We start from the raw sequence: 22,416 nt of genomic DNA on the forward strand, positions 1-22,416 counted from the left end.
GTGATGAGCAATGTTGCATTGGAAGAGGTAGACTCCAATCTGCCGATTGCCCTCAGCGTGCGTAGACCCAGAGACGAAGCTGACGAACTGAGAAGCGACACGTCGACATCTTGTCCGGGGCGCGGTTCTTCCCAGCCAAGTCGGGCGCATGCGAGCAGGAAGCCCGAGGAAGAGCAGGAGACAGAGTGATTGTGCCTCATCAGACCCAATGGAGGCACTGCCGATGCAAGACCCGCATCAAAAGTGCAGGTCCATGAACTGGCATTGGCTGGATTTCCTGATGATAGGAATATTCGTTCGATTTGTTGGGTTGATGGCCAATGCATGGTCTCTGGACGACTTCTCTAAAAGATAGGCCCATAACCAATCGAAGCCATACAGTCATCGTGGTCGTTAGGCTGCGGTGTACGGCTGCCTATGAGGATTTCAGCAATTGTTCGTTGTTCCTGCCAAAACTCCGTAGCTTCCACAGGCCATGGGGAGTTCCAAATAGCCCTGGCCCTGGTTGACACGTGGGCCATCCAACAGGGGATCTAGATCGAGAGCTGGTGTGCTGTTGATAAAGGGGGTGGAGTATTTTCGACATGTGGCGCCCTCTCCTTAGGCGAATCTTCGAGTCTCGCGTGTCGCGGTCCCGCCCTCATCCATCCGACGCCGCTACATTCACCCTCGGCTAGAGACTCCGTCATTGTTGTTGGCGGCTCTGCTGTTTCTGTGGCTGGTCTCTTGGGTTGATGTTGAACTGTTGTACCAACCTAGCAGCGGTAGACCGGTCAGAAGGTCATCGATATTAGTTAGAACTCGCAGCGAGCAAATTGAAGCACAGGTTATTAAACACGACGCTGACCCCATCGCTAGCATCACTTATATAGATCCCGAACTCCCAAAGGACAAAATACCATGCGTGCAAAAAAATGGCCGATTATGCCATTCAATTCTCATATACATTTCGACATATATACACAGTCTCCTTCGTCATCAACCATCTCGTCACTATGCATTAGCTCCCGATTTCACGGGATGTAGAGCCATCATAGGTGCCCAAATCTTACCTCCATCTTCGCGTAGCATCGAGGGTATGTTCGTCGCATCGTGATTCATCCATTGTTTGAATGTTCTTCCTGGGTAGCCGGGCACCCACCACCACGTCCCACCATTGAAGAGCTCGTATACCCCATTCGGGTCGTACATCGCTTTGCCAAATGCAAGACCATTGTTCTCCCGAGCGTTCTCGGCTGGCGAGCCGCCATTGAACAGTTGTTCCAACTCCTGAATACTCACTTCCCGGCGTGCCTGAGGATGGTGGTACCACGGATGAGGTGGGAAGACGACTTTCAGGCCGTGGTACAGCGCAAATGACACGGCAGTCGCTTCCGACGACAACGATAAGCCCTGATGAACCTGAGCGTGATGCATGGCATTGAGCAGATTCCATGAGTATCTCCCCATGGCCACCGGACTGTAGAATCGTGGGGTGTCTTCTCCCATCTGAAACTCATGGATCCAACCCTTGAATGGCCAGTATTTCGTCGCCCTCACATCCGCCAAAGCGTTCGTTAGAATGAGGTCGGCGTCCTCTCCGACACCCCAGTCGAAATTGTCTTCGCGAGCATCCGCAATGGGCGGTTGAGGCCCGATGGGATGTTCGATGTCAGGAATACGAACGGGTCCCCAGATACCACCGCCGCCCAAGCTTTCGTTGATGGCTGCCCTGAACTCTTCATAGGATCCATGGACCTGCGGCATATAATAATATGAAGACCGTTCGATTGATTGTTTGCGTGGCTCCTTCCTTGCAAACCTTGCCATTGCGTCCAACCACTGCCCGGAATTTCCCGTGAATTTCATGTCCATCTCAAGTTGCCAATAGTGGTCGAATCCAGGGAAGAGTTGTGCAAATAGCTGAAGAGGCTGGTAGACTTGGAAGAAAGCCGAATGTTCGGGGATCCGAGGATACCATGACTCGAGCAAGTCGAGGTTGAAGAGGACGGCGATATCTCGAAATTCGGCAGGCACTAAATCTTGCAGCGCGGTCTCATAGCTGTGTGAATCATGGAATATCCGTCTCGTCCCATTTTCGTCCTTGACATCCACCAACAGAAAGACAGCATTGTCCGCATTCGAATCCAACCCGGCCTCGACAATGAGTGACCGTAAATGGTACAAGTCTAATGAGGTGTAATTGTAGCCCTCCCAACTACGCAGCACAATCGCCGTCCGGCCTGTGGAATGCGTCCTTGCCTGTAGCTCCTCAAAGCCAGTCTTTGGAGGCGGGCGAAACCTCCTTGCCGTGGAAATGTTTTCGGCGTTGTGGAACCGGTCCAGATTTGAGGCGAGACAGTCATTCTGCAATTGCGCCCAGTTTACCGAGCTCCACTGTACGCGTGTTCGCTCGTAATTCTCCAGCTCTTCATTATAACCATAGGCACCGTATCTCGAGTCAGGAGTGTTGAAGGTAAGTGGCAGGTCCAATGCGGCGAAAGAGCCGCCCACGGGGTCCGGGAAGGCTATGGTACGGTCAGCATGTACAACCGACCCTAAACGACCATTCTGGGGACGTACGTGAGTCTAGCGAACTCGCCCATATTCTGTCGTCAAGATTCTCCTGCACGGATCTTCCTCTGGGTCCCACGCACGGTTGTCGGGCTGCATTGGGCGGTGGCTGCGGTGGAGAGGGAGTGGGCACCTCCAGGGGCGCGGTCAAGGGATCGCGTGCAATGTCAGCGCTGCGAGTAAAATCGCGATACAGAAAGACAAGAAAGCAGCTCAGTCCAACGACAGCCAAGATATGGAGCCCAAACCGTCGGAAAATAGCAGACTGTATGGCCATTGCGCGGCCAACCGCAGCAAAGGGGGAGGGGGCGCTGCTGCGAAACGCAATCATGCAAGGATCCGACGTGATGTGCAGCTCTCATTTCAGCAGCAGCCTGACGCCGCCTTGTGGGGGCTGCAGCCTCGCCCAGCCTGGCCACATTTGCCGTCACTCTCCACCAACGAGGCGCTCATGCTGCTCTGTCAAAACCACAACTCCTAACGCCTTAGGGCTACGGGTATTCCCACGAGGCTGGCGTAAGCTCTCTCCAGGATTACGCAATGCTCTGGTTCCAGCCTTCCAGCCACACCGGCCACACCAGCCACACCAGCCACAGCACTGGGTATGTACGGCTCCTGAATTTCATCCTCGCTCGTTTTTAACCGTCTCTACGGCCCTGGAAAAGTCAGTAGAAAACAATGGGCACCCCGGGCTGTCGTTGTACTATCGCTATTCACTATCCTCGAATCTCACAAAAGCGGCGGATTGGGCCTGCGAGTGTACTTTCCGTGCTGCCAATTTCGACCCAAAGCAGTCGCACAAGATCACATCGCCGAGGATCTCCATACCGGGAGTTGCTTCATGTGTGAAGTGCAGGGATTCTGATGTGAAAGGTCCCGTCAGGTTCCAGGGCCTTTGTGAAAGGTTTTTCAATGTGCCGCCCCACCAAGCTGGAGCTGGGAGATATTCGCGCGACCGTTAGATGACCTTGCTGGACCAACTACTCATCGATTGAACGGCTGTTCTGCCGCCGGGAGCCTTGTCTTCCTCACAAAATGCATCAACCTTATTGCTTCCAGTCGTGCAGGCTGACCAGGTTGCCCTCGTGGTGGCTTCTTCTCACGGATGCCGTAATCTTTGCCGTACACCCACCCAAAGGCGCATCCACGGGCTGAGAGCCTCTGATTTTGGTCATTCACATATCAGGTGTCACCTTCTGTCGAATCTCGCTCACTGACTCGATTTGTTCCATCCCAAAGGCTGCTGCTGCGGACAGTTTTCCGTCTTTGAGGGCAGAGGAGATTCTCTCGCTGCCTTCTTCCGAATCCGGTAATCGTCTTACAGCCAGTCGTTTGCTGCCGCTTTTAATGGTTCAAAAGCGACAAGAACTCCCTCGATACCTCAATGCTCAGCCAACAAAGCCCTTACAATCATTGAAAGTTGGACCCCAACGATACGTGCGCATCTTTTCCGAACTTTGGCTTGGAATCATATTCCTGCGTCCTTCTCGGCAAGTTTGACAAGCTCGACTGCTGCACTTCGAACCCGTAAGGGTCCAAGTTCCAGAAGCAGCCGCGGAGAATTGCGAGACCTTGTTCGAACCCTTGACGGCCTGCGGTGCAAGTATTTGTCATGGGAAACACTCCACACATCTCGTAGGTGAGCATTAGAGTGTATGTGATTGGACAGAATCCGATGTGTTCCTGACTAGAGTGTCGAGACCAACAGTCTTCCCCGCGAAGATGCGTCATGTCAGCCGTGAGGGATCGACTGTATAGGCAATCTGGAACACGAATACCTGCCAGCTAGATGGAAGTCGAGGATCTGTTGTAGAATGCCGATCGACATCTCCGAGGAGAAATACCACTGGCCAAGGATGCGGCAACATGCACGACAGGGCCCGCCTAGGGACCTCGATCCTGTTAAATAAAGGGCTGTTCCTCGCCAGCCCTTGCGATTTGTCTTGCTGCACGGCGTTTTGTCATTGATTCCATCAAGCATGCCTGACTACATCCATTGGGACGCTCCTGGTGTGGAGGTCGAGCAGCCTGGCGAACAGGAAAGGATCAAGCAGATCGCAGAGCAGTTCTGCAGATTCCAGATGATGAACTTCGACGAACACCACCATGCCCTACGAGGCACTCACCTGAAGACTCATGGGGTATGTCGGTCACACCTGACTCTCGCGACGCTGCTGACAGACACCGACAGTGCGTTGCTGGCAAATTCATTGTGCACGACAATCTTCCAGCACACCTCGCGCAGGGAATGTTTGCAAAGCCTGGCACATACGACGTCATCATGCGGTATTCTTCCCTCACACCCAAACTTGTGCCTGACAACGTGCCTGCACCACGTGGGACTGGCATAAAGATCTTTGGCATAGAGGGCGACAAAATCTGGGGTGAAGACAAGAAAACCCAGGACTGGACCTTTAACAACTATCCCGTCCTCGAACTTCGCGACGCACAAACCACGTATGAAATCGCAGACTCACTTGAAAGGAACTGGGACAACATGCCAGAGTTTGAGCATGAGCTTAAAAAGCGTCCAGATGCCGAAGTTGCATGTCGGCCAGCCACAATTCCTCCACAACACAGTAAGTTAACTGCTTGAATCATATGGACAAGCCTGACAGCGGTCTGCAGTGGTGGCAATGCCGGAATATTCGCAATCAGCGTATCGATTCGGTGATTATGTGGCCAAATTCGGCTTGTTCCCCTTGGGCGAAGAGCAAAAGAAGCTGGCAAACACCTACATCAATGATAGTGACCCCAAGAACATCATCTCGCAAGAGCTTCGCAAGTTCCACATGAAGAACAAGGTGACGTACTCTTTCTGTGCCCAACTTCTTCAGAACCTCGATGAGCAGCCGGTCGAGGACATCGGCGTAGAGTGGGACGAGAAGAAGTATCCGTTCGAGCAGATCGCCACCCTCGAGTTCGAACCGCAGGATAGCTGGATCCCCGAGTTTCGAGTGTGGTGGGATGACAGAATCACCGTCAACAGCTGGCATGGTCTCAAGGTCCATCAGCCACTGGGCAGCACCAACCGTGTGAGGAGAGTCGTGTATGCCGAGTCTCGGAAGCTGCGCCTGAAGGTGAACGGCCACAAGGACTATATCGAGCCTGCAAGTTTGCAGGAAGTGCCATATCAGGTGGCCACGGAGGCGTAGTGGAGGTATTGTGCCTCGTTATGCACCAGTTGCAAGCGTGCCATTGGCGAGTGAACATGCTCTTCGTTCATATAGTGTGATTTCTGGTGATTCTCAAAACTCCAGAGCCGAGATGAAGTTTCTTTCGCCGCACGCACCACGAGTGCCCCTGAGAACCATTCCTGACTCCATGTGTCAGCTCAATCGTGCGCAGGAGAGCCAAGAACCGCGGTGAGTTGCTCCCATGGGCTGAGCGGGTGCTTGTTGGAAAAGGTCAATGCCGAAGGCTCCAGTCCCGATTTCCAGTCGAAGTCCTGCATGAAACAACCACGACTAATCCCTCTCGCACGAGAAGATGCCGAAAGGCTGCCTACCCAGTCCTCGAGCTGTTTGTTACTAATGAATAACGGACTACAACCGGTGCCTGCTCTCGGAATCCTCGTCGGCTTGTACTCCGAGTCTAACCCGTTATGTCTATAGCGGGGCACTGAACCCCAAGCCTCTCCACATGGCGGGTTGAGGCCCCACGCGGAGACCTCACCACGTCCCTCGTCGTTGCGACTTGTGCAGACCCAAAGTTCGTGGTGTCAAGTGAGCACAAAAAGGAGGACCCTCGCCGGCCCCTTCGGGGGAAGTGCCGGGGTTCTGTTCCTCTGTTTCTCTTTCCGCTTTGTCGTTCTATTGGGGTACATAAGCTCTCGAGGGGCCACAGTGATACTTACTATTCAGTGTTTCTTGGTATAACCGATTACCGGGTCGAGATTTCGAGTAATCCCTCGCAGCAAAAGTACACAAAACAGCCTCGGGACAAACACGAACTTGCCAACGTCCCAGGAGCAATCAAACTCTACTCAGGGGACTGCCCTGGATTCCGAGAAGTCGAGATACGAACCTTGGCGAGGCTTTGCACGGGACCTAATCTGCATCGGCTTAGGCGGTCTCGATGTGTCGTGGTTAGCTCATGCGTCGCGGTTCCGAGATGACTTCTCTAGGAGGGCCAACAACACTTAGAGTTTTTCTCTTCTATCGCTCCGCCCCCCCCCCCCCCCCCCCCCCCAGAATTGTGGAATGCCTCTCGCACTTTATTTTCTTTGCCACCTAGGTAAATGGCCTGACTGCATTTCCTTGCTGTCTGCGATGCGGGGTGCTATAGCACTTTTCCCGAGGGTGTTTTCGGTTGTCGGACGTTGGGCTTTCTGGTGGTCAATGAGTCAATTCATTCCATGTTGTTTTTATGTAGAGAAGCTTTTCTCTCGGCGTCGAATACAAGAAGTTGAGCCAAGTTTCCTTTACCTTTTCTCAGAGAGACCAACACCGCGCTTCGGTCTCGGCCCTCGTATTCCAGACGAAGTATTGCTTAGATAGGTCACTCAGAATAAGCATTACTCATTGAAACCGCGCCTCCAGCCCGCAACCATGCCACCCAGTGCTGTGAAGTCGAAAGACAAGTTGAACTTGTACACTATCGGCTTGCTTGCGTTCATTGGACTCGGGTCTTTGACTTTTGGGTACCCTGCTGCAGTCATAGGGACATTGCTTGGTGAGTGAGCTGCAATGAAATCCAAGATTGAAGAAAAGCCAATTTACTAACGCCACGAACCATCTAGGTCAACCTTCATTTTGTACAGCCTTCCCGAGCCTTATGTAACCTATTGACCGACTAACACGATTCATCAGTGGAATATTTTGACTTGGAGACACGCTCCAATGGAACGGACCTTATATCCACCATGAACGGTATATTCCAAACGGGAGGATTCATTGGTACCCTCATTTTGCCGTGGGTGGCCGATAAATGGGGCAGACGCTGGGCACTTGCTGTCGTAAGTCTGCAGAATCTCCCCAGCATCACGTCCATGTTTGCTCATCAGACGCACTCCAGCCTGCAATCCTTGTCCTCATATCCGGAGCCGTGATGGCTGGAAGCACCAATGTCGGGGAATTCATAGTATTTCGATTCTTTGCCGGTGCTGGCTCGTGGATGTCGGTCGCGGCTGCCCCGGTATGTGACCAAATCCCGCCTCCCAGGCCTGAGTACCGTCTAATCAGATGCAGCTTATGATGAGCGAACTCGTCCCCGTCAATCTGCGAGGTGGCCTTGTGGAGATCCACGGGATATTCTTCCAGATTGGCTACATGTCCTCAGGCTGGATCGGATTCGGGACCTTTTTCTGGCCCAACAACGGAAACAACTGGCGCCTTCCGGTGGCAATCCAGTGTGTTTCGCCGCTACTGCTACTGTTTGGCCTTCCTTTCTGCCCAGAAAGCCCAAGGTAACACAAGGACCCTTCTATCAAAATGGTGGTGGACTAATACCCAATTATAGATGGCTCGTCATGCAAAATCGAGACGAAGAGGCCAAGCGCGTACTCGAGAAAGTGCATTCGCACTCGGACGAGGGCCATGATAGAGCCCACGCAGAATTGTACCAGATCCAGAAGCAGGTCGCCATTGATCGAGAGCTGAAATGTACTTGGACACAATTGTTCCGCAAGCCCTCGTACAGAAAGCGGGCCATTCTGGCAATTGGAACCACGGCAATCGTCCAATTTGCTGGCGTCTTGGTCATCAACAGTATGGTGCACCGTCGTTTTCGCATTGCATTGCGCTGACGACGAAACAGATTACGGGCCGGTCATCTACAAACTTCTGGGCTACGGACCCGAAAAGCAGCTGCTCTTCCCCGTCATCTGGTTGACTGTCGGATTCTGCCTCTTCCTGGTTGCGCCAGGCTTGATCGATCTGTTCCCCCGGAACATCCTGCTGGGCGGTGGCATCATTGGTTGTTCCGTCATGTTGATGATCATCTCTGCGCTGATCGCCAATTTCGTCCCGTCAAACAATACCGCCGCCCTCAAGGCGACTGTCGCGTGCTTCTATCTGTATCAACCATTCTACGTCATTGGTCTCGATGGTACTGCCCTCCCAGGCACCTCGTCTCTGCACGACACCATTTACTAATTGCTCCCAGGCACTCAATTTACCTTCCTCGGCGAGATTTTCCCTACGCATCTTCGTGCGAAAGGCGTCTGCCTCGGCAGCGCAGTGATCGCATTGATGAACATCATCTGGCTCCAGTCTGCACCGACTGCATTGGCGTAAGTTTGACCGTTCCACCCCGGATTTTCGAGCCGTTCTCACAAGGTGTGACCTAATTAGGAACATCGGTTGGAAATACTTCCTGGTCTTCATCATTGGTGGAGTCATAGGTGGTGTCCTGATCCTCCTGTACTGGCCCGACACAAGAAACATGCCCCTGGAAGAAGTTGCTGCCATTTTTGGCGACGAAGACGAAGTCGCTGTTTATCAGTACGAGCTCGAAATCGACCCGACTACCCACGCCGTCAAGGACCACCATTTGGAGGGCAAAGTGCTGCAGGCACAGCAAGTCGAGGGAGAGAGGAAAGACGGTCAGGTGGAGATGATGCCCGAGACTCGAGCCGAGTGAAGGAACAGAGGTATCTATCGTAGTACTAGTACGGTAGTACTTTAGGTGCTAGCATATATATAAGAACGACCCCACGATGCCACCGCTCTGTGGTATGTACAAAATGCTCGTGGTAAAAACCCTTGCATTAGGCAGTGGTCACCTGCATAACAGCCGCCCGAGATCATTCATTCATCACAGCTTTTCCTTTGCCGCGACCCAAAGCCCGTTTGCCTCTGTCAAGACCTTCCCCTGCTCGTCCTCGAGACGCCCGGTCAAGAACCATTTCCGGCCTTCCCTCCTCTCGAGCCTCGTCTTCACCGCCACAGTGCACGGGTTGATCACCGGCGCTCGGTAACTGGTGGTAAGGTACGCGGTGTACAAGTTGGACCTCCTCCCCATGGTCTGCTGGCGGTGGATCTCGACGCAGATGCTCAAGGCCTCGTCCATCAGCGCGCAGAGCACGCCGCCATGCGTGGTGTCCTTGAAGCCGTTCAAGTCTGAGCGCAGGTCGAGCAGCCATATGCAGTCCGGCGGCGGGCCGTTGTCGTTTTTGCCGTCTCGATTCCTCCCTTTGTGCTGCTGCTGCTGCTGCTGTGGTGGTGGCGGCGACGGTTCCTCTGCAGGAGTGACAAAATCTTTGCGGATCAACATAAGCGCGTTGGGGACGGTGCTGGGAGATCTGATGGTCTTTGCGAAGAACGTGTCGACCCCATCGGACTTTGGTATCCGAGAGAAAGTCACGATTGGCTTGTAGGCTGGATTGTCGACGTATCTCCTAGCCCACGTGGCTTGGAAGTGCTCGATCTCGTCTCGAGGGACCGGGGTCGAATTGATGTATTCGAGGAAATCCACCCAGTCTGGTCCCATGTTTGCGCCGTTCACTCGTGGATCACAGTAGCTCTCTCATAGATAGTACCGATACTCAAAATCTCGGTGCTTCCAGAAACAAGGCGCATAAGTAGGCATGAAGGAGCAGAGATCTCGGGAAGAACTTTTAAAATGTTGTTATCAGTACCCGGGTACTACTAGTAGCCGTAGTAGCTCCTGCGAGTAGTGTGCTAGATTCTGGAGCCTCGGTTGTGAGGACTGCAGAAAGCTTGCCTACTATTTCGGAAATCCTCGAAGCGGCGATTTCCATGGCGATTTCGTTCCGCGCGCCAAGACGAGGAAGAAGAACTGCTCGAGCCTCACCACGGACGAGACCTTGAACTGACAACGAACAGCAAAAAGGAAACCGACGAGATGATCTAAATGACTGTGGCCCGCTCCCAAGTCTGAAGCAAGCCGTGAAACAGAAGGACAAAAGGTACATAATACTATACTACAGAGAGCCTCGGTCTTCCTCCTTCGAGAAAGAAAAGACCATACATAGTACTAAGGGTTCGACCAGTCACTCCTTTCGTGTGGGTTGTTCAGGAACCATGGGCATTGACGCCGGGTTTGACATGGTTCCACGTTTGGCCTAACATTGAAGGAGCAGTTGAAAGGCACAACCGGCAATCCTCATCACGGTCATCAAAGAATGTTATCAAAATGATGGCCTGGTAAAAGTCAAGCGCAAACTGTCCACAGATTCGGAAAATGAAGAACTTGATGGAGAATCCATCAGGGCATAGCAACTTCGGGGCTTCAAAGAGCTGGGAAACTGCATAGCGTCTGGTGGACTGCGCAGCTGCATTTCATTCCGTTCGCAACAAGACTGAAAGTACTAAGTACTTAGTAGTAGTAATCTACTCGTGACAGGATGCCTCAATGGGATCATCCGACCTTGCTCCAAAAGCTCATTCTCCTCCGCTACCTGACGAAACCGACTAAGGAGCGGGGGGGAGTCAGGTTAGGATGCTCTCGAATTTGTGCACCATTTAGTGCACTCCAGGAATAGGAGGATCAGAGTCTGGGAGCGGCTTAGGATCGACGAATGCGACGACTGACAAAATGGTTCCTGTAGTACAACCATCAGTTTTCACCCTTGGCGTAAAAGAACAACGAGTAGAGGTGGAAGGATTCAACTAAGCTTACCCGAGTATGCGGCCATGTTGGTGTTTGGCAACTTGAATGGAGATGGTTGTGTGGTTTGTTGATATAGTGTTTGGATTCGCTTGCTGGTTGGGATAGTTGAGGTAGTAGTGGCGCGAGAGATGATAGTGGATGTGTGGTCAGGAGGAAAATATTCGAAAAGAAGCAAGTGTCTGCAGATATTTAAACCCTGGCGGAAGGGGTGCAAACGACGGCTGTTTGCATATTACTTGGAAGGTGACTGGAATCGTTGACACTACTCGATTGATGACCAAGGTACACTGTAGCACTGATGGTGGTTTGTGCTTGGTTCCAAATGGCACTCACCGTTTGCCTGGCAAGTGCCAGCCAGTCCTATGTAATAGAACGCGATAAATCAGTGCTAGCCAGAGTGATTCCACACCGAATCAAAATCGAATCAACTGTCACTGAAGCCGTTCAAACTGAATCCAGTCCAATATACTAGTATAGGCTTGATCAGATCCGATCTCAATCCAGGCTGAACATGTTCGGGCTTCTAGTTCGAACCCATCTAGATTATGATCGAATGCCGCTCCGGGGATTCTATCTCGCCTTTCTAAATTTAATATTGCTATCATTCTTGGTCGGAGTACGCAGACGACCTCCAGGCCGCTGCTGGTAAGAGAGTACTTAGTAGTCGTGCTGGTTCATCAGCAATCGTCAGTTAGGGTAATGAATGCTGAGGGCACCATTGATACACAAGACGAGGAAGGCTTTGTTGTGGTAGGATCAAACGGGCCTCAACCACGATTCTGTTGCTTTTGTAAACGACTCACGAAAGTTTCCGAATGTAGCTTAGCTGTTGTTGCGAGTGGGTCACAGGAGAGGAGACGTAGCGGTTTGCACGTGATCATCGTAACAAGCGGGTAGAAGTCTCTATGCATTATCAAGTCATTCTTTCCAATTGCTCCTGATCGCCCGTTACGGGCCGGACCGATCGATCGATACTGGGAGTTTCTCTCCTTCCCTATCATGTGGAAATAACCATTATGCACCACCAGCACTCGTAGCAGTAGCAGTGGTACCGGTATCCCTCTTGACGGCTTGAACCATAGTATATATGGTATGAGGAAGAAAGTACGTCAACGCTGGATCCCGGGCTCGAGAACTGAGCTCTCGCTCAAACCAATACTCCAGTCTGGGAGTCGTAAGCAGGATAGGAGGAGGCAGTCCTATAATAGTTATGTGCCCTCCTCCTAGATACCATCATCCTTTTCCTTCTCCCGGTGTGGCATGGCAGCGAGTCGTTTGTGGAACCTGCACTTCTGGCGGTACCCAAACACCTGCTGCGCCGCCAGATATGCAATCGGACCACCGATCAAGAGGAACCAGCTGAGAGCCAGCGCGACCAGCACCGTGACGCAAAAGCCCCAGAAAGCATCCGCAATGCTCGTGGCGTGCACGACCCACGGGTGCTCTGGCGGCGCACTGGGCAAGGTCAGCACGACTTGCATGGCCGACAACAGCAGCGACACCGAAGCAAAGATGAACAGCAGGGGTGCCGCAAATTGTCGCATGAATGAAGCCGTGTACCATTCCGTCTGGTGGTAATGTCGGTTGTTGCCCACATCTCCCTCCTTTCGAGGCCGTAGGATGCGGATGAGGATGTTGAGTCTGCTCAAGCGCAGCTGCCCAGCATGGTATCGAAGTCCGACCTCGTCGTCCTCCAGGAGGCGAAAGGGGGCTATGAAACGCTCCCACCTGAACCAATCCACGGTCTCTGGGATCAGGCCTTCCTTGATCGCGATCTTGAGATCTGTGCGGTGTCGAACCAGGTAGCCGTACGATCTCAGAAACCCCAGCGCGACCCGACGATCGAACTGCTCGGGTTGTTGTCCGTTCAGGTACTGGGTCCAGAAGTCGTGGTTGAACAAGGCTGGCGGGATCGGTTTCACGAAAATGTCGCTTTTGTACCACACCAGATGCAGGGCAGGGTCTTCGCACGCGATGACTGTTCTCCGCTTGACAACCTGCTTGTGCAGTGGATCTATACGTGCGCTGTCCATGGCTGTGCAGAGCCATAGCCACGGATAGAGGCGGTCCAAGATTGCCGTGGTGAGTTCGTCCTGGAGGAATTTCGCGACCTCCTTCTGGATCAATGGGACGTTTGGCTGGTCGGGAACGTGTTCCAAGGACGCAGCTGACGAGGGTGCGGGGCAAGTAATACTGGTATGCAGAAAGGAAGTGTCGAGTGCAACCGATGCAGAGAAGGGCGGGTCGTAATGCATCGCAAACAGATTGTCCAGGTCAACAACTTACTATGCACAAAGTACTCGCAGAGTCAAGACGCCGGCGAGGGTTCCTTTTGTAGGCCCGTGGCTGTAGGCTGCAGCGTGGCTGTACCGAGAGTTGAGCTCAGCCTTGTCGAGTCCAGCCTCACTCTCAGCCTCACGGTATAAGTACACCATGGCCAAAGCAGAGATGTGCAATCGCCCCAATGCACGACAAGGCCGATCACGATGAGCCTAGCCGAACCTGCAACAAGGGTCGAAGCCTGAGAGTTTTTTACATGGGCTGCCCATCATGGTGCTCACAGCTTGTTGGTAAACTAAAGAGTGGCTGTCCACCTGGCTATGTCGAGGTTTTGGTCTTCAAGGCACTCGCTCTCTAACTCCATACTAGCTTCGTATTTATAATAATCTCTCAATCAGTCTATCGCATTATCCTCGACGGACCGAAGTGCCGAGCCGTCCCAGAGCTGAAACTTGTATAGGGTGCCATGCAGGATTAGTTCCAAACAGCCAGCGAGACCTTGGACTTCAGCCTGATGGCACTCCAGCAGGAGGAAGGGAAAAGCAAGTCACTTGCCCGAAGGCCAAAGACACGAAACGGTCGCCTAAGAAGCCAAGAAGAACTCATCCACATGTCATCATGACCGTCGAGTTGTCGCCCCAATCGCGCATGCAGTCCAGAACACTTGAGAGGAGTTGTGTCAGGTTTCATTATCTTCAAAATGGATACAGATCACAGATCTCCATGATCGCCGTCATCATACCAACATCAACTTCTCGAAAACACCTTCACAGCGCCGTCACCACCACAGCTAATGACCCATCTTCCGTCAGGACTCCAGACGACACCGCATACCCCTTCTCCCCTCATAATGCGATGACTCGAAATCTCTTGTGTACAACTGCGTTTCTCGAGAGACCAAAACCGTAAACTTGCATCGTGACCGCCTGATACCAGTTCTTTGCCGTCCGGACTTAATGACAAGGAAGAAATCGCCGATGGATGTGCGAGCATGGTGTATGTGCATTGTCCTGGGAGAGAAGTCAGCCCCGCGGAGTTGAGACAAAGCAAAAGATAACGTACCGCTGTTTGCATCAAAGAAACGAATATACCGATCCTCATAACCAGCAATCACGACACCTTCAACACCACCTTCTGAACCTGTCGCACCGTGGACCACATCTTCTTCACCCATCGATCCACGTCGGCCGGGTGCAACGGAGTCCCGTGTATCAAATCCCGCGCTGCTGGCGACGACTACATTGATACCCGTGTTCGGCGTACCATCGTAAGTCTCCTGGCTGGCCATCCCAACAATTTCTTCACCCGTCCGCGTGTCAAACACCAGGACACTCGCGTCCGTGTATCCGACAACAAAATTTTCGCCGTGCGCGCCCAACGGTGAAATCGACGTAGGCGCCGGTTTGTCTGTTCGTTCTATGCGATGCACTAAACTGTAGTTGAAAGGAGTCGTGCTGGCAATGCTCGGTTGGGGCGAACTGGGGAAATTTGAGCCTGCAGATATCGAGTTGGCTCTTCGACTGCCCCTTGCCGACCGACTTCCGGCTTGCGGCGAGCTCAGTTGCGGCGGAGTACTGACAGCCCAGATCAGAATAGTGCCATCGGCACCGCCAGCCACGAGGAGGACACGATCCGGTCCGCCAAATTGTGAACATCGATCTCCGAGGATGGTGCCCGTCGACCCCGGTAGACAGCATAGCGCCCAGACTGCGTCTTTGTGGCCTTCCAAAGTGGCCTTTGCATCGACCCGACCGCGTTCCCAAACCTTGACAGTAGCATCTTCACCGCCGGAGAAGATCCAGCCATCTCCCACAGCCCGCCCACCGCTGGAGAAATTCGGGGAAGCCGGACATGCTGCTAACGAACAGACAGCTCCGATATGACCGCGGTGTGTGAAATGAGCAATCCTGTCCAAATCGTCCCCAAGAGAAACATTGTGACCATAAGACGCCGGAATGTGCCATCTCTTCACTCCGCCGTCATCGCTAGCTGTGCAAAATTCAGGCTCAGAGGGGCTGCCGCCGCCCGTGAAGATGACTGAGCGGACGACATCCAGATGTCCTCTCATAGCAAACCTAACTTTGAACTGTGACGCATCTGGCTTGACTGCCAAGTCTCGCACATCGTTGCTCCCTTCACTGCGCCGTCTTGCTCCCGTGCTCTTTCGACGATAGGACCCTGGTGCTCGAGGCGGAGACTTGGAAGGAATCATGTTGGCGCTGGGAAAGACTTCGGTATCTGGTCTGTGTGGTGAAGCTACTTCAGACAGCTTCTCGGAAGGCGCTGGTCCGTCATCAAAATCCCATCCGTCCGCGATTTCTTGCTTGGGTGCGTCCATTGTCCGTATCTCTGTCTCGTCTTTCAGAGGAATTTCTTGTCCGTAGGCATCGAAACTGTGAGTGATCGTTTCCACTTGATCCTCGACCACCGGGATCTGCTCATTGTAGAAATTTTTCCTGGGTTCCACCATGGCCACAGATTGGACGATATGTTCAGGTAACCTCCTGTCAGCTGCGCCAGGCTGTATTTCCGAGGTGCTGATCTGTGTGCTCGTCCTACTCAGAGGTGTAGGTTCGATGAACTGCGTTGGTTGTTGAGCAGGATTTTCTCGGACCATTGCCACATTTCGATGCTGCTGTTTTACCTGTTGTAACTGTAGATATGCTTCTTGAAGCTCTTGTTGCGAAGGTTGCCGCCCCTGGAAAACATGATTTCCGTTGGTCGAGGCCGCAAGGTCATTAGCCTCAGGCAGTACGTGGGCTGTAGGCAGGACGTGGTACGTGATTTCCGAGGAACATTTAGAGAGGAAGCTTTTGGACTTGTCGCGTTCTTTTTCTTGTCGGATTCCTTGGGCCAAGTGGTTCTCGGGATCGATTTCGGCGTCGAACTGGCTGATTCCTTTGACGTGTGAATCTGCGTTATGTCAGTAACGGCAAACGGATGCGCAAGACAACGCACCCTTGCTAATAGCCTTCAACTCTTCCCTGGCCAGTTCTTTGGCCTCCTTGTGATTGTCAACTATTTCACCTTTGCTGGTGGTTCTGGCCTTCTCCCGCTCTTTCTTGAGAGCTGTTTCCAGCAATTTAACATGCCGTTCCAGGGAGACCCGCATGCCTTTGCTCGTTCTTGTCTCTCCTTCTAGGATGGCTATTCTGTTCTTCATTTCTTCGCGTTCGATTTCCCAGGCATTTCTGTCTCGTTCATGTCGATGCCATTCTGTCTGCAAAAATCGCATCACACCTGGTCGCAGCTGTCAGCACTTGAACTGGGATGGTAGAGCGGACGGTCGCACCTTGCAGTGTGTATGCTTGAACTCCGTTCGCTTCTCCGCCGGCCATTCCTCCTACGCCGCCCCCTCCAGCCCCGGGCTGCCACGCCATTATGCGCTTTCTGGCGCTCGGATGCTTGTGCCTCTCTCATCTAGCCATGTTGGTTGACTGTGAGATTCGAAAAGGGTCACGCTGTCTTCAGTCGAGATGATTCAGTCGATGCGGAGAACTCGTGGTGGTAAAGGAAGCGAGGAATCTGTTTTGCAGATGTTAAGGCACGAGGACAAAGGTAGGATCGGCAGGATGGGAAAAGGGTGGACGGCTGGCAGGGTGAAGAACAGTCGAACAGGATGATTCAGGTTGTCTCCTGGTGGTTAGAAGCGCGAGCAGCAGTTGCAGCAACTTCCCTCCGCGGGTTTGGGTTTGGGAACGGCTTGCGACCAGCCCGTTCTAGCGCCAACGCGGCGGTTGACTGCACCTAAGGACCCCCTTCCACCTATCACGGCTTGCTCACAGGTCCTCCCCAAATACCTGGTCTTACGGTTTGATTCTGCGAATCCCTTTGCCCGACTTTCCAGTAATAGACTCTCCTGGAGGGAAGGCATTGTTCTCGAAGCGCTATTGTACGGGACACTCAGCGTTCGACGGCACGTACACCAAGTCATTACCCGTATCATTCACTCGTTCATTCACTGTTTAGGGGTATCATCTTCATTCCTATCTTACAGCTCCAGCTCTTCGACTTCCAGTCCACATGTTATACACGTCTTGACAGGGAATCCAGTCTCTGGATTGTCAATCGGCCGACCAAATTCGTGGACGTGCTTGCCACCGCTCATGTCGTCCCCAAAGTTTCCACCACCGCCGCCTTTCTTGCTCCTCTGATATGCCTCCACTCTTGTCCTCTTCTTCAAATCTGCCAGCTTCGATTTGAACTTGTTCTCTTTCCTTCTCTTCTTCTCCGTCTCCCTTTTCTCGAACTCCGCATCCAGCGCTTCTGCAGAACCCCATCTCTTGTCCGAAAATGCGTATTCCTCCACTTGACAGCGCAGATATAGGAACATATTGTGCCATGTAGATTTGTGCGGGTTAGGTCTTTCGAGATGCGGGAGAAGGTTTTCGTCCTTCAGCTCGGGATCTGTAAGAAGATAGTCCTCTTTCGCCTCTGTCTTTGTGAGGAGGCTGTATTTCTCGGGAAACTTGTCCTTGCAAGCACTGCATACTGCAATGTTGAAGACATCAAGCCATTTCCAGTCCACCTCCAGAGTCCCGCATTCTCGACATGACCTCGTAGTTTGGTCAGTGATTGCGCTGATTCCTGGTTCGAAGGGTCCCGCCTGTCGATTCCGTAACGATTTGAGCAGCTGTTGTCTCTCCCACTCCTTCTGGGTCATATGGGAAGGCTTCTGGTCCTTTTCATCGGCGTGCATCGCCTTGTTGTAGGGATCGTCTTCTGCAGTCAAGAACCCACCCTTTGTGTCTGCCATCTTACTGAAATCATAGTCGACGTACTTCGCAAAGTTGCGCGCGGGCTGGATGGCCTCGAGAGGACGACTGTTGACGTCGTTCCTGGCATCTCGGCTCGTAGGAGGTACAGAACTCTGGGCGAAAGTGTCATATGAGCGCTTCTGACCTGCGGTGGTAGCATCTGATCCCTTAAGACTCGCCGTGGCGGCAGCCTCGGCCTCTCGTTGTTCACGCAACGCCTTGGCTTTAAGACGGTTGATCTCGAGCCTCCTCACTTGTTCTGGCGTCAGTGGAGACTTAGGCTCGCCCGCAGCCTGAGGCGTCGGAGTTGAGGGCCGCGAAGCCATGGTAGCGCAAAGAGTGGGAAGCGAACAAGAGATCGTGGCAAGCAGCAATGGATGACTGATAATAAATCACTTTCGCCTGACTTGCGGGGAGCCTGCGCTTCCTGTTCCTGACGAGCCACAACTTGGCGGCGCCACTCGGTGAGGCAGCCTCCGTTCTCGCCAGGGACGCTTCTCCAAAAAGTTCTTTGTTCCCCTCCTCCCACCGCCTGTCGGTCAACAAAAAACCCAACTCGACCTCTCAAACATGGCGACGAAGATAACGCGAGCAGAGTTCCAGGGGGTCTTCCCCTCGCTGGTCGAGGACTTGCTGGGAGAATGCCGCAAGTTCAATCTCCCAGAAAATGCTATGCAATGGTTCGAAAAGGTACCAATCCCGAGTTCCTCGCATTGGCTCGCCCGCAGACTAATTCCTTTACAAAGTCTCTCAATGCGAACACGCCCACTGGGAAGCTGAACCGGGGCATGTCAGTACCAGATACCGCTTCCCAGCTTCTCGGGCGGCCCTTGAACCCTCAAGAATTCAAAGACCTTGCAACCCTGGGGTGGCTGACCGAATTGTTACAAGCATTCTTCCTTGTGAGCGACGATATCATGGACTCAAGCATAACCCGTCGAGGAGAACCGTGCTGGTACCGCCACCCAGGCGTGGGGATGATTGCCATCAATGATGCCTTTATGCTCGAATCCGCCATCTATCTCATTCTCAAGAAACACTTCCGCAGCCACGCCGCCTACATTGACTTGGTCGAGCTCTTCCACGAAGTCACTTGGCAGACGGAATTAGGCCAGTTGTGCGATCTGATCACCGCGCCAGAAGACCAGGTCGATTTGAACAACTTCTCCATGTCCAAGTATACCTTCATCGTCATCTACAAGACCGCGTACTACTCTTTCTACCTCCCTGTGGCCTTGGCCCTGCACTACCTTGGCCTCGCTACACCCAAGAACCTCAAACAATCCCACGACATCCTCATCCCTCTGGGCGAGTACTTCCAGATCCAAGACGACTATCTCGATGCGTTTGGTGATCCCTCGGTGATTGGAAAGATCGGAACCGACATCAAGGATAACAAGTGTGGGTGGTTGATCAATCAAGCGTTGCTGATATGCACGCCGGAGCAAAGAAAGCTGCTGGATGAGAACTATGGGCAGAAAGATGATGCCAAGGAGGCAAAGGTGAAGCAATTGTACAACGAGCTACAGCTGGAAAAGAGATACCAGGGCTACGAGGAGAAGCGTGTGGGAGAGCTGCGGGATATGATCGCCGCCGTGGACGAGAGCGAGGGATTGAAGAAAGGTGTGTTCGATGCATATCTGGCAAAGATATACAAGAGGAGCAAGTGATTCCGGCGCGGGAGATTTGGTCGACAGGCTTTCAACGATAGACTAGAGTCCTCGAGAAACGGGACATGTCCGGCGAGGGGAAATTTCCAATCGTCATCAAGGACCGGTCCACACTTCATGCTCCATTGCTCTGAAAGACATGCTTCCATCCCACATCGCACCCTCACTGGCAGGGAAGTATCCTCTTTCACACCGCTCATATTGGACTTTCGGCCTCGTGCGATAGAATGCGTCGTATTGCGATTCCAACGCGTCTCGGAGGCTGTGCACACCGCCGGCCGGGTGGAGAGCCGACCATGGAAAGCGGCACCCATCCATTTTGCAAGTTTTGAGCACCAAGAGAAGAGCATCGAGGCGCGACGTGAGGTGCGATACTGTGGTGGTGACATTCACGCTCGAGAAGACGTGTTCTGTGTCTGTGAGCGACGAAGCGTAAAACGAGCGTTCATTTGGCGGTACAGCGGGCAGGGCGATGTTGAAAGGCCTGGTCCCTGCGCCGTAGATATTCTCCATCTGCCACGGATCCACGGTCATGTCGTATAGCTCGTGCTCGTTCCTGCACCAAACAGTATACAGCAGATCATAGCCGTCACCAACGACCCGAAGCGCCTTGTAAGTATGATTGGGATAAAGGACATAGCCGTATCTCCCTTCCGACATGATGATGCCCCACATTTCCACGTTGACGTGTTCTTGTGGCCACGGTCGTTCCGAATGCACCAGGTCCAACGAGTGGAGCGGGATGGTACTGCCATCCAGTTCGTACTTTGTCATTTCAGCTTCCGGGACATCTGCGAGGCTGAGGAATGTGGGCGCCAGGTCGACGTGCGAGGTAACGATTTCCGTGCGATGGCCTTTCGGAACGCCGGGTCCTCGCACGATGAGTGGAATATTTATGTCTTCTTCGAATGCACATTGCTTCCCAGGCTGCCTTCGATGTTGTCCTATGCTATAGCCGTTGTCTGTTGAGAAGAAAAGGTAGGTATTCTCCAACATATCAGCCTGCTCCAGGCGATCCACGACGCCATCAATCATTTCGTCAACAGCTTGCAGGGCCCGAAGACGGTTGCGGTACCACTCATCGTTGTAATCGATGTTTGATTGGTTCTGCTTGGCTAAGGTCAGGATCCACGAAGCACCACTCGATGCATCAGGGTTGAAGTTGGGGGCCCGGGGGACTTTTGCGTCTTGGAAGAGGTGCCTGTGACGTGTGGCAGGCCGAGGCATTGATTGTTCTGCCGTGTCATTGCTGATATGTACATTGCTATGAGGAGCTGTCGGTGCAATGGTGAGAAAGAAAGGCCTGTCTGTCTTCAAGGCGTCGTCGAGGAATCCCAATGCCTTCTCCGCCAGGACATCGGTCGAGTAGCCACCTTGATAGCTGACAGGAGGCTCTTTGTTCCGTTGGAAGGTGGCATTATAATACTCGTAAGTGAATGGGTCAAGGAGGAAATCGGACCCAGTCCATCCTGCCGCATGGGGTTTGTTGTAGTTGGACGTGCTCTGAGCATTGAACAACTTGCCCACGTAGTAAGTATCGTATCCAGCTTCCTGGAGCCAAAGAGGCAAGTATGCGTCGTTGAAGCCCTGACTGACAAACTTGGGATATCCACCTGCTCTCGGTGAGTCTCATGCGCGACGTTGAACACAAGAAAGGACAATATTGACCCCACGGAGGATGCAAATCAGTGATATTGGTGTTATGCGCAGCCTTGCCTGTCCACATGCTTACTCTTGAGGGACAACACAAGGCCACTGTGCAGTAGTGTCTCCGGAAGGAAGTCCCATGATCACCCAGGTGCTGCTTTAGAAAGGGCATATAAGAGAGTGAGTCCATATGGAGATCCTGGTCATCGGTCAGGATGAAGACGATGTTCGGCTTTGTGGCCAACTGCCTGATGGGGTTCTGCTCCGCGCCATCGCTGAGCCCTGCGCACCACGCCAGTACGAAGCACCAGGTCAATATCCATCGTAGGGCTTTGCTCGCCCCCATGACGTTGGCTGTTTGCGGGCGAGAGGATGGTTGTCAACAAGGACGATGCAACGTCTCGATCCAATCGAACGATCGCTTCAATACTCCGAGATGTGCTTGTAAGCTTCCATCCTGAAGGTCTTTAGGCGGAGATGCAGCCGAGAGAAGCGGAGCAATGTGATTGGAGGCGTCGAGCAATCCGTCAGCATGGCAACAGGGCCATTTCACATTTTTCCCAAGGTGTTTGAGGAAGAACGGGCCTCCAAAGGCGAGGAGGCGAGACAGAATGCGGGGCAAGGGTTGCTGCAGAAGGTTGGGGGGAGTAGCTTGGTTCAATCAGAGGCGGCGTCCGGGTCGGGGAGTGGGTTGGTGGGCATGCGGTGGGCATGCATTGGGTGCCCCCAGCTGTTCCCAGGGGAGTCGGTGGTGACGCTGGGGGGCAGCTGTCCGCCTAAGATTGAGCTGCCTAGGCCCAAACCGGGAGGCCGTAACCCTAAATGACGTGCAAGCCGTCATTGTGCATTGCACAGCTGCGGTCGGCGGTCGCTGTGCCAGACAGAGAGAGCTTCAACCCACTGACTGGCACCGCCCAAAAGTTGCAGTCGTATGA

At 53.1% G+C, this 22,416-nt stretch overlaps 8 protein-coding genes across 8 annotated transcripts; 2 read left to right on the forward strand and 6 right to left on the reverse strand.

Annotated features, from left to right (window-relative positions):
* Positions 1 to 846: 846 nt before the first annotated feature.
* On the reverse strand, positions 847 to 2,870 carry PV07_05809 (uncharacterized protein). The gene is made up of 2 exons (XM_016392727.1): positions 2,563 to 2,870; positions 847 to 2,507 (listed from the first exon to the last, which is right to left on the reverse strand). Exons 1-2 carry the CDS (start codon positions 2,828 to 2,830, stop codon positions 994 to 996), a joined length of 1,782 nt encoding a protein of 593 aa, XP_016250246.1. The 5' UTR covers positions 2,831 to 2,870; the 3' UTR covers positions 847 to 993.
* Positions 2,871 to 4,532: 1,662 nt separating this feature from the next.
* Positions 4,533 to 5,708, forward strand: PV07_05810 (uncharacterized protein; the record flags this gene model as incomplete). Its single annotated transcript, XM_016392728.1, has 3 exons — positions 4,533 to 4,694; positions 4,745 to 5,132; positions 5,182 to 5,708. 3 exons carry the CDS (start codon positions 4,533 to 4,535, stop codon positions 5,706 to 5,708), a joined length of 1,077 nt encoding a protein of 358 aa, XP_016250247.1.
* Positions 5,709 to 9,294: 3,586 nt separating this feature from the next.
* Positions 9,295 to 10,000, reverse strand: PV07_05811 (uncharacterized protein). Its single transcript, XM_016392729.1, has one exon. The coding sequence runs from the start codon at positions 9,982 to 9,984 to the stop codon at positions 9,310 to 9,312; it is 675 nt and encodes a 224-aa protein (XP_016250248.1). The 5' UTR covers positions 9,985 to 10,000; the 3' UTR covers positions 9,295 to 9,309.
* A 2,018-nt stretch (positions 10,001 to 12,018) lies between these two features.
* PV07_05812 (uncharacterized protein) lies at positions 12,019 to 13,413 on the reverse strand. The gene has a single exon (XM_016392730.1). It carries the CDS (start codon positions 13,380 to 13,382, stop codon positions 12,351 to 12,353), a length of 1,032 nt encoding a protein of 343 aa, XP_016250249.1. The 5' UTR covers positions 13,383 to 13,413; the 3' UTR covers positions 12,019 to 12,350.
* Positions 13,414 to 13,651: 238 nt separating this feature from the next.
* PV07_05813 (uncharacterized protein) lies at positions 13,652 to 17,084 on the reverse strand. Its single transcript, XM_016392731.1, has 4 exons — positions 16,700 to 17,084; positions 16,366 to 16,647; positions 14,470 to 16,320; positions 13,652 to 14,417 (listed from the first exon to the last, which is right to left on the reverse strand). The coding sequence occupies exons 1-4, from the start codon at positions 16,785 to 16,787 to the stop codon at positions 14,155 to 14,157; spliced, it is 2,484 nt and encodes an 827-aa protein (XP_016250250.1). The 5' UTR covers positions 16,788 to 17,084; the 3' UTR covers positions 13,652 to 14,154.
* A 247-nt stretch (positions 17,085 to 17,331) lies between these two features.
* On the reverse strand, positions 17,332 to 18,527 carry PV07_05814 (DNA repair protein). The gene has a single exon (XM_016392732.1). It carries the CDS (start codon positions 18,488 to 18,490, stop codon positions 17,399 to 17,401), a length of 1,092 nt encoding a protein of 363 aa, XP_016250251.1. The 5' UTR covers positions 18,491 to 18,527; the 3' UTR covers positions 17,332 to 17,398.
* A 99-nt stretch (positions 18,528 to 18,626) lies between these two features.
* PV07_05815 (farnesyl pyrophosphate synthase) lies at positions 18,627 to 20,228 on the forward strand. Its single transcript, XM_016392733.1, has 2 exons — positions 18,627 to 18,854; positions 18,911 to 20,228. Exons 1-2 carry the CDS (start codon positions 18,735 to 18,737, stop codon positions 19,832 to 19,834), a joined length of 1,044 nt encoding a protein of 347 aa, XP_016250252.1. The 5' UTR covers positions 18,627 to 18,734; the 3' UTR covers positions 19,835 to 20,228.
* On the reverse strand, positions 19,906 to 22,008 carry PV07_05816 (uncharacterized protein). The gene is made up of 2 exons (XM_016392734.1): positions 21,503 to 22,008; positions 19,906 to 21,447 (listed from the first exon to the last, which is right to left on the reverse strand). The coding sequence occupies exons 1-2, from the start codon at positions 21,825 to 21,827 to the stop codon at positions 19,931 to 19,933; spliced, it is 1,842 nt and encodes a 613-aa protein (XP_016250253.1). The 5' UTR covers positions 21,828 to 22,008; the 3' UTR covers positions 19,906 to 19,930.
* Between the last annotated feature and the right edge of the window lie 408 nt (positions 22,009 to 22,416).

This window comes from Cladophialophora immunda (assembly GCF_000835495.1).
Source record: "Cladophialophora immunda strain CBS 83496 unplaced genomic scaffold supercont1.3, whole genome shotgun sequence".
In the NCBI taxonomy this organism is placed as follows: domain Eukaryota; kingdom Fungi; phylum Ascomycota; class Eurotiomycetes; order Chaetothyriales; family Herpotrichiellaceae; genus Cladophialophora; species Cladophialophora immunda.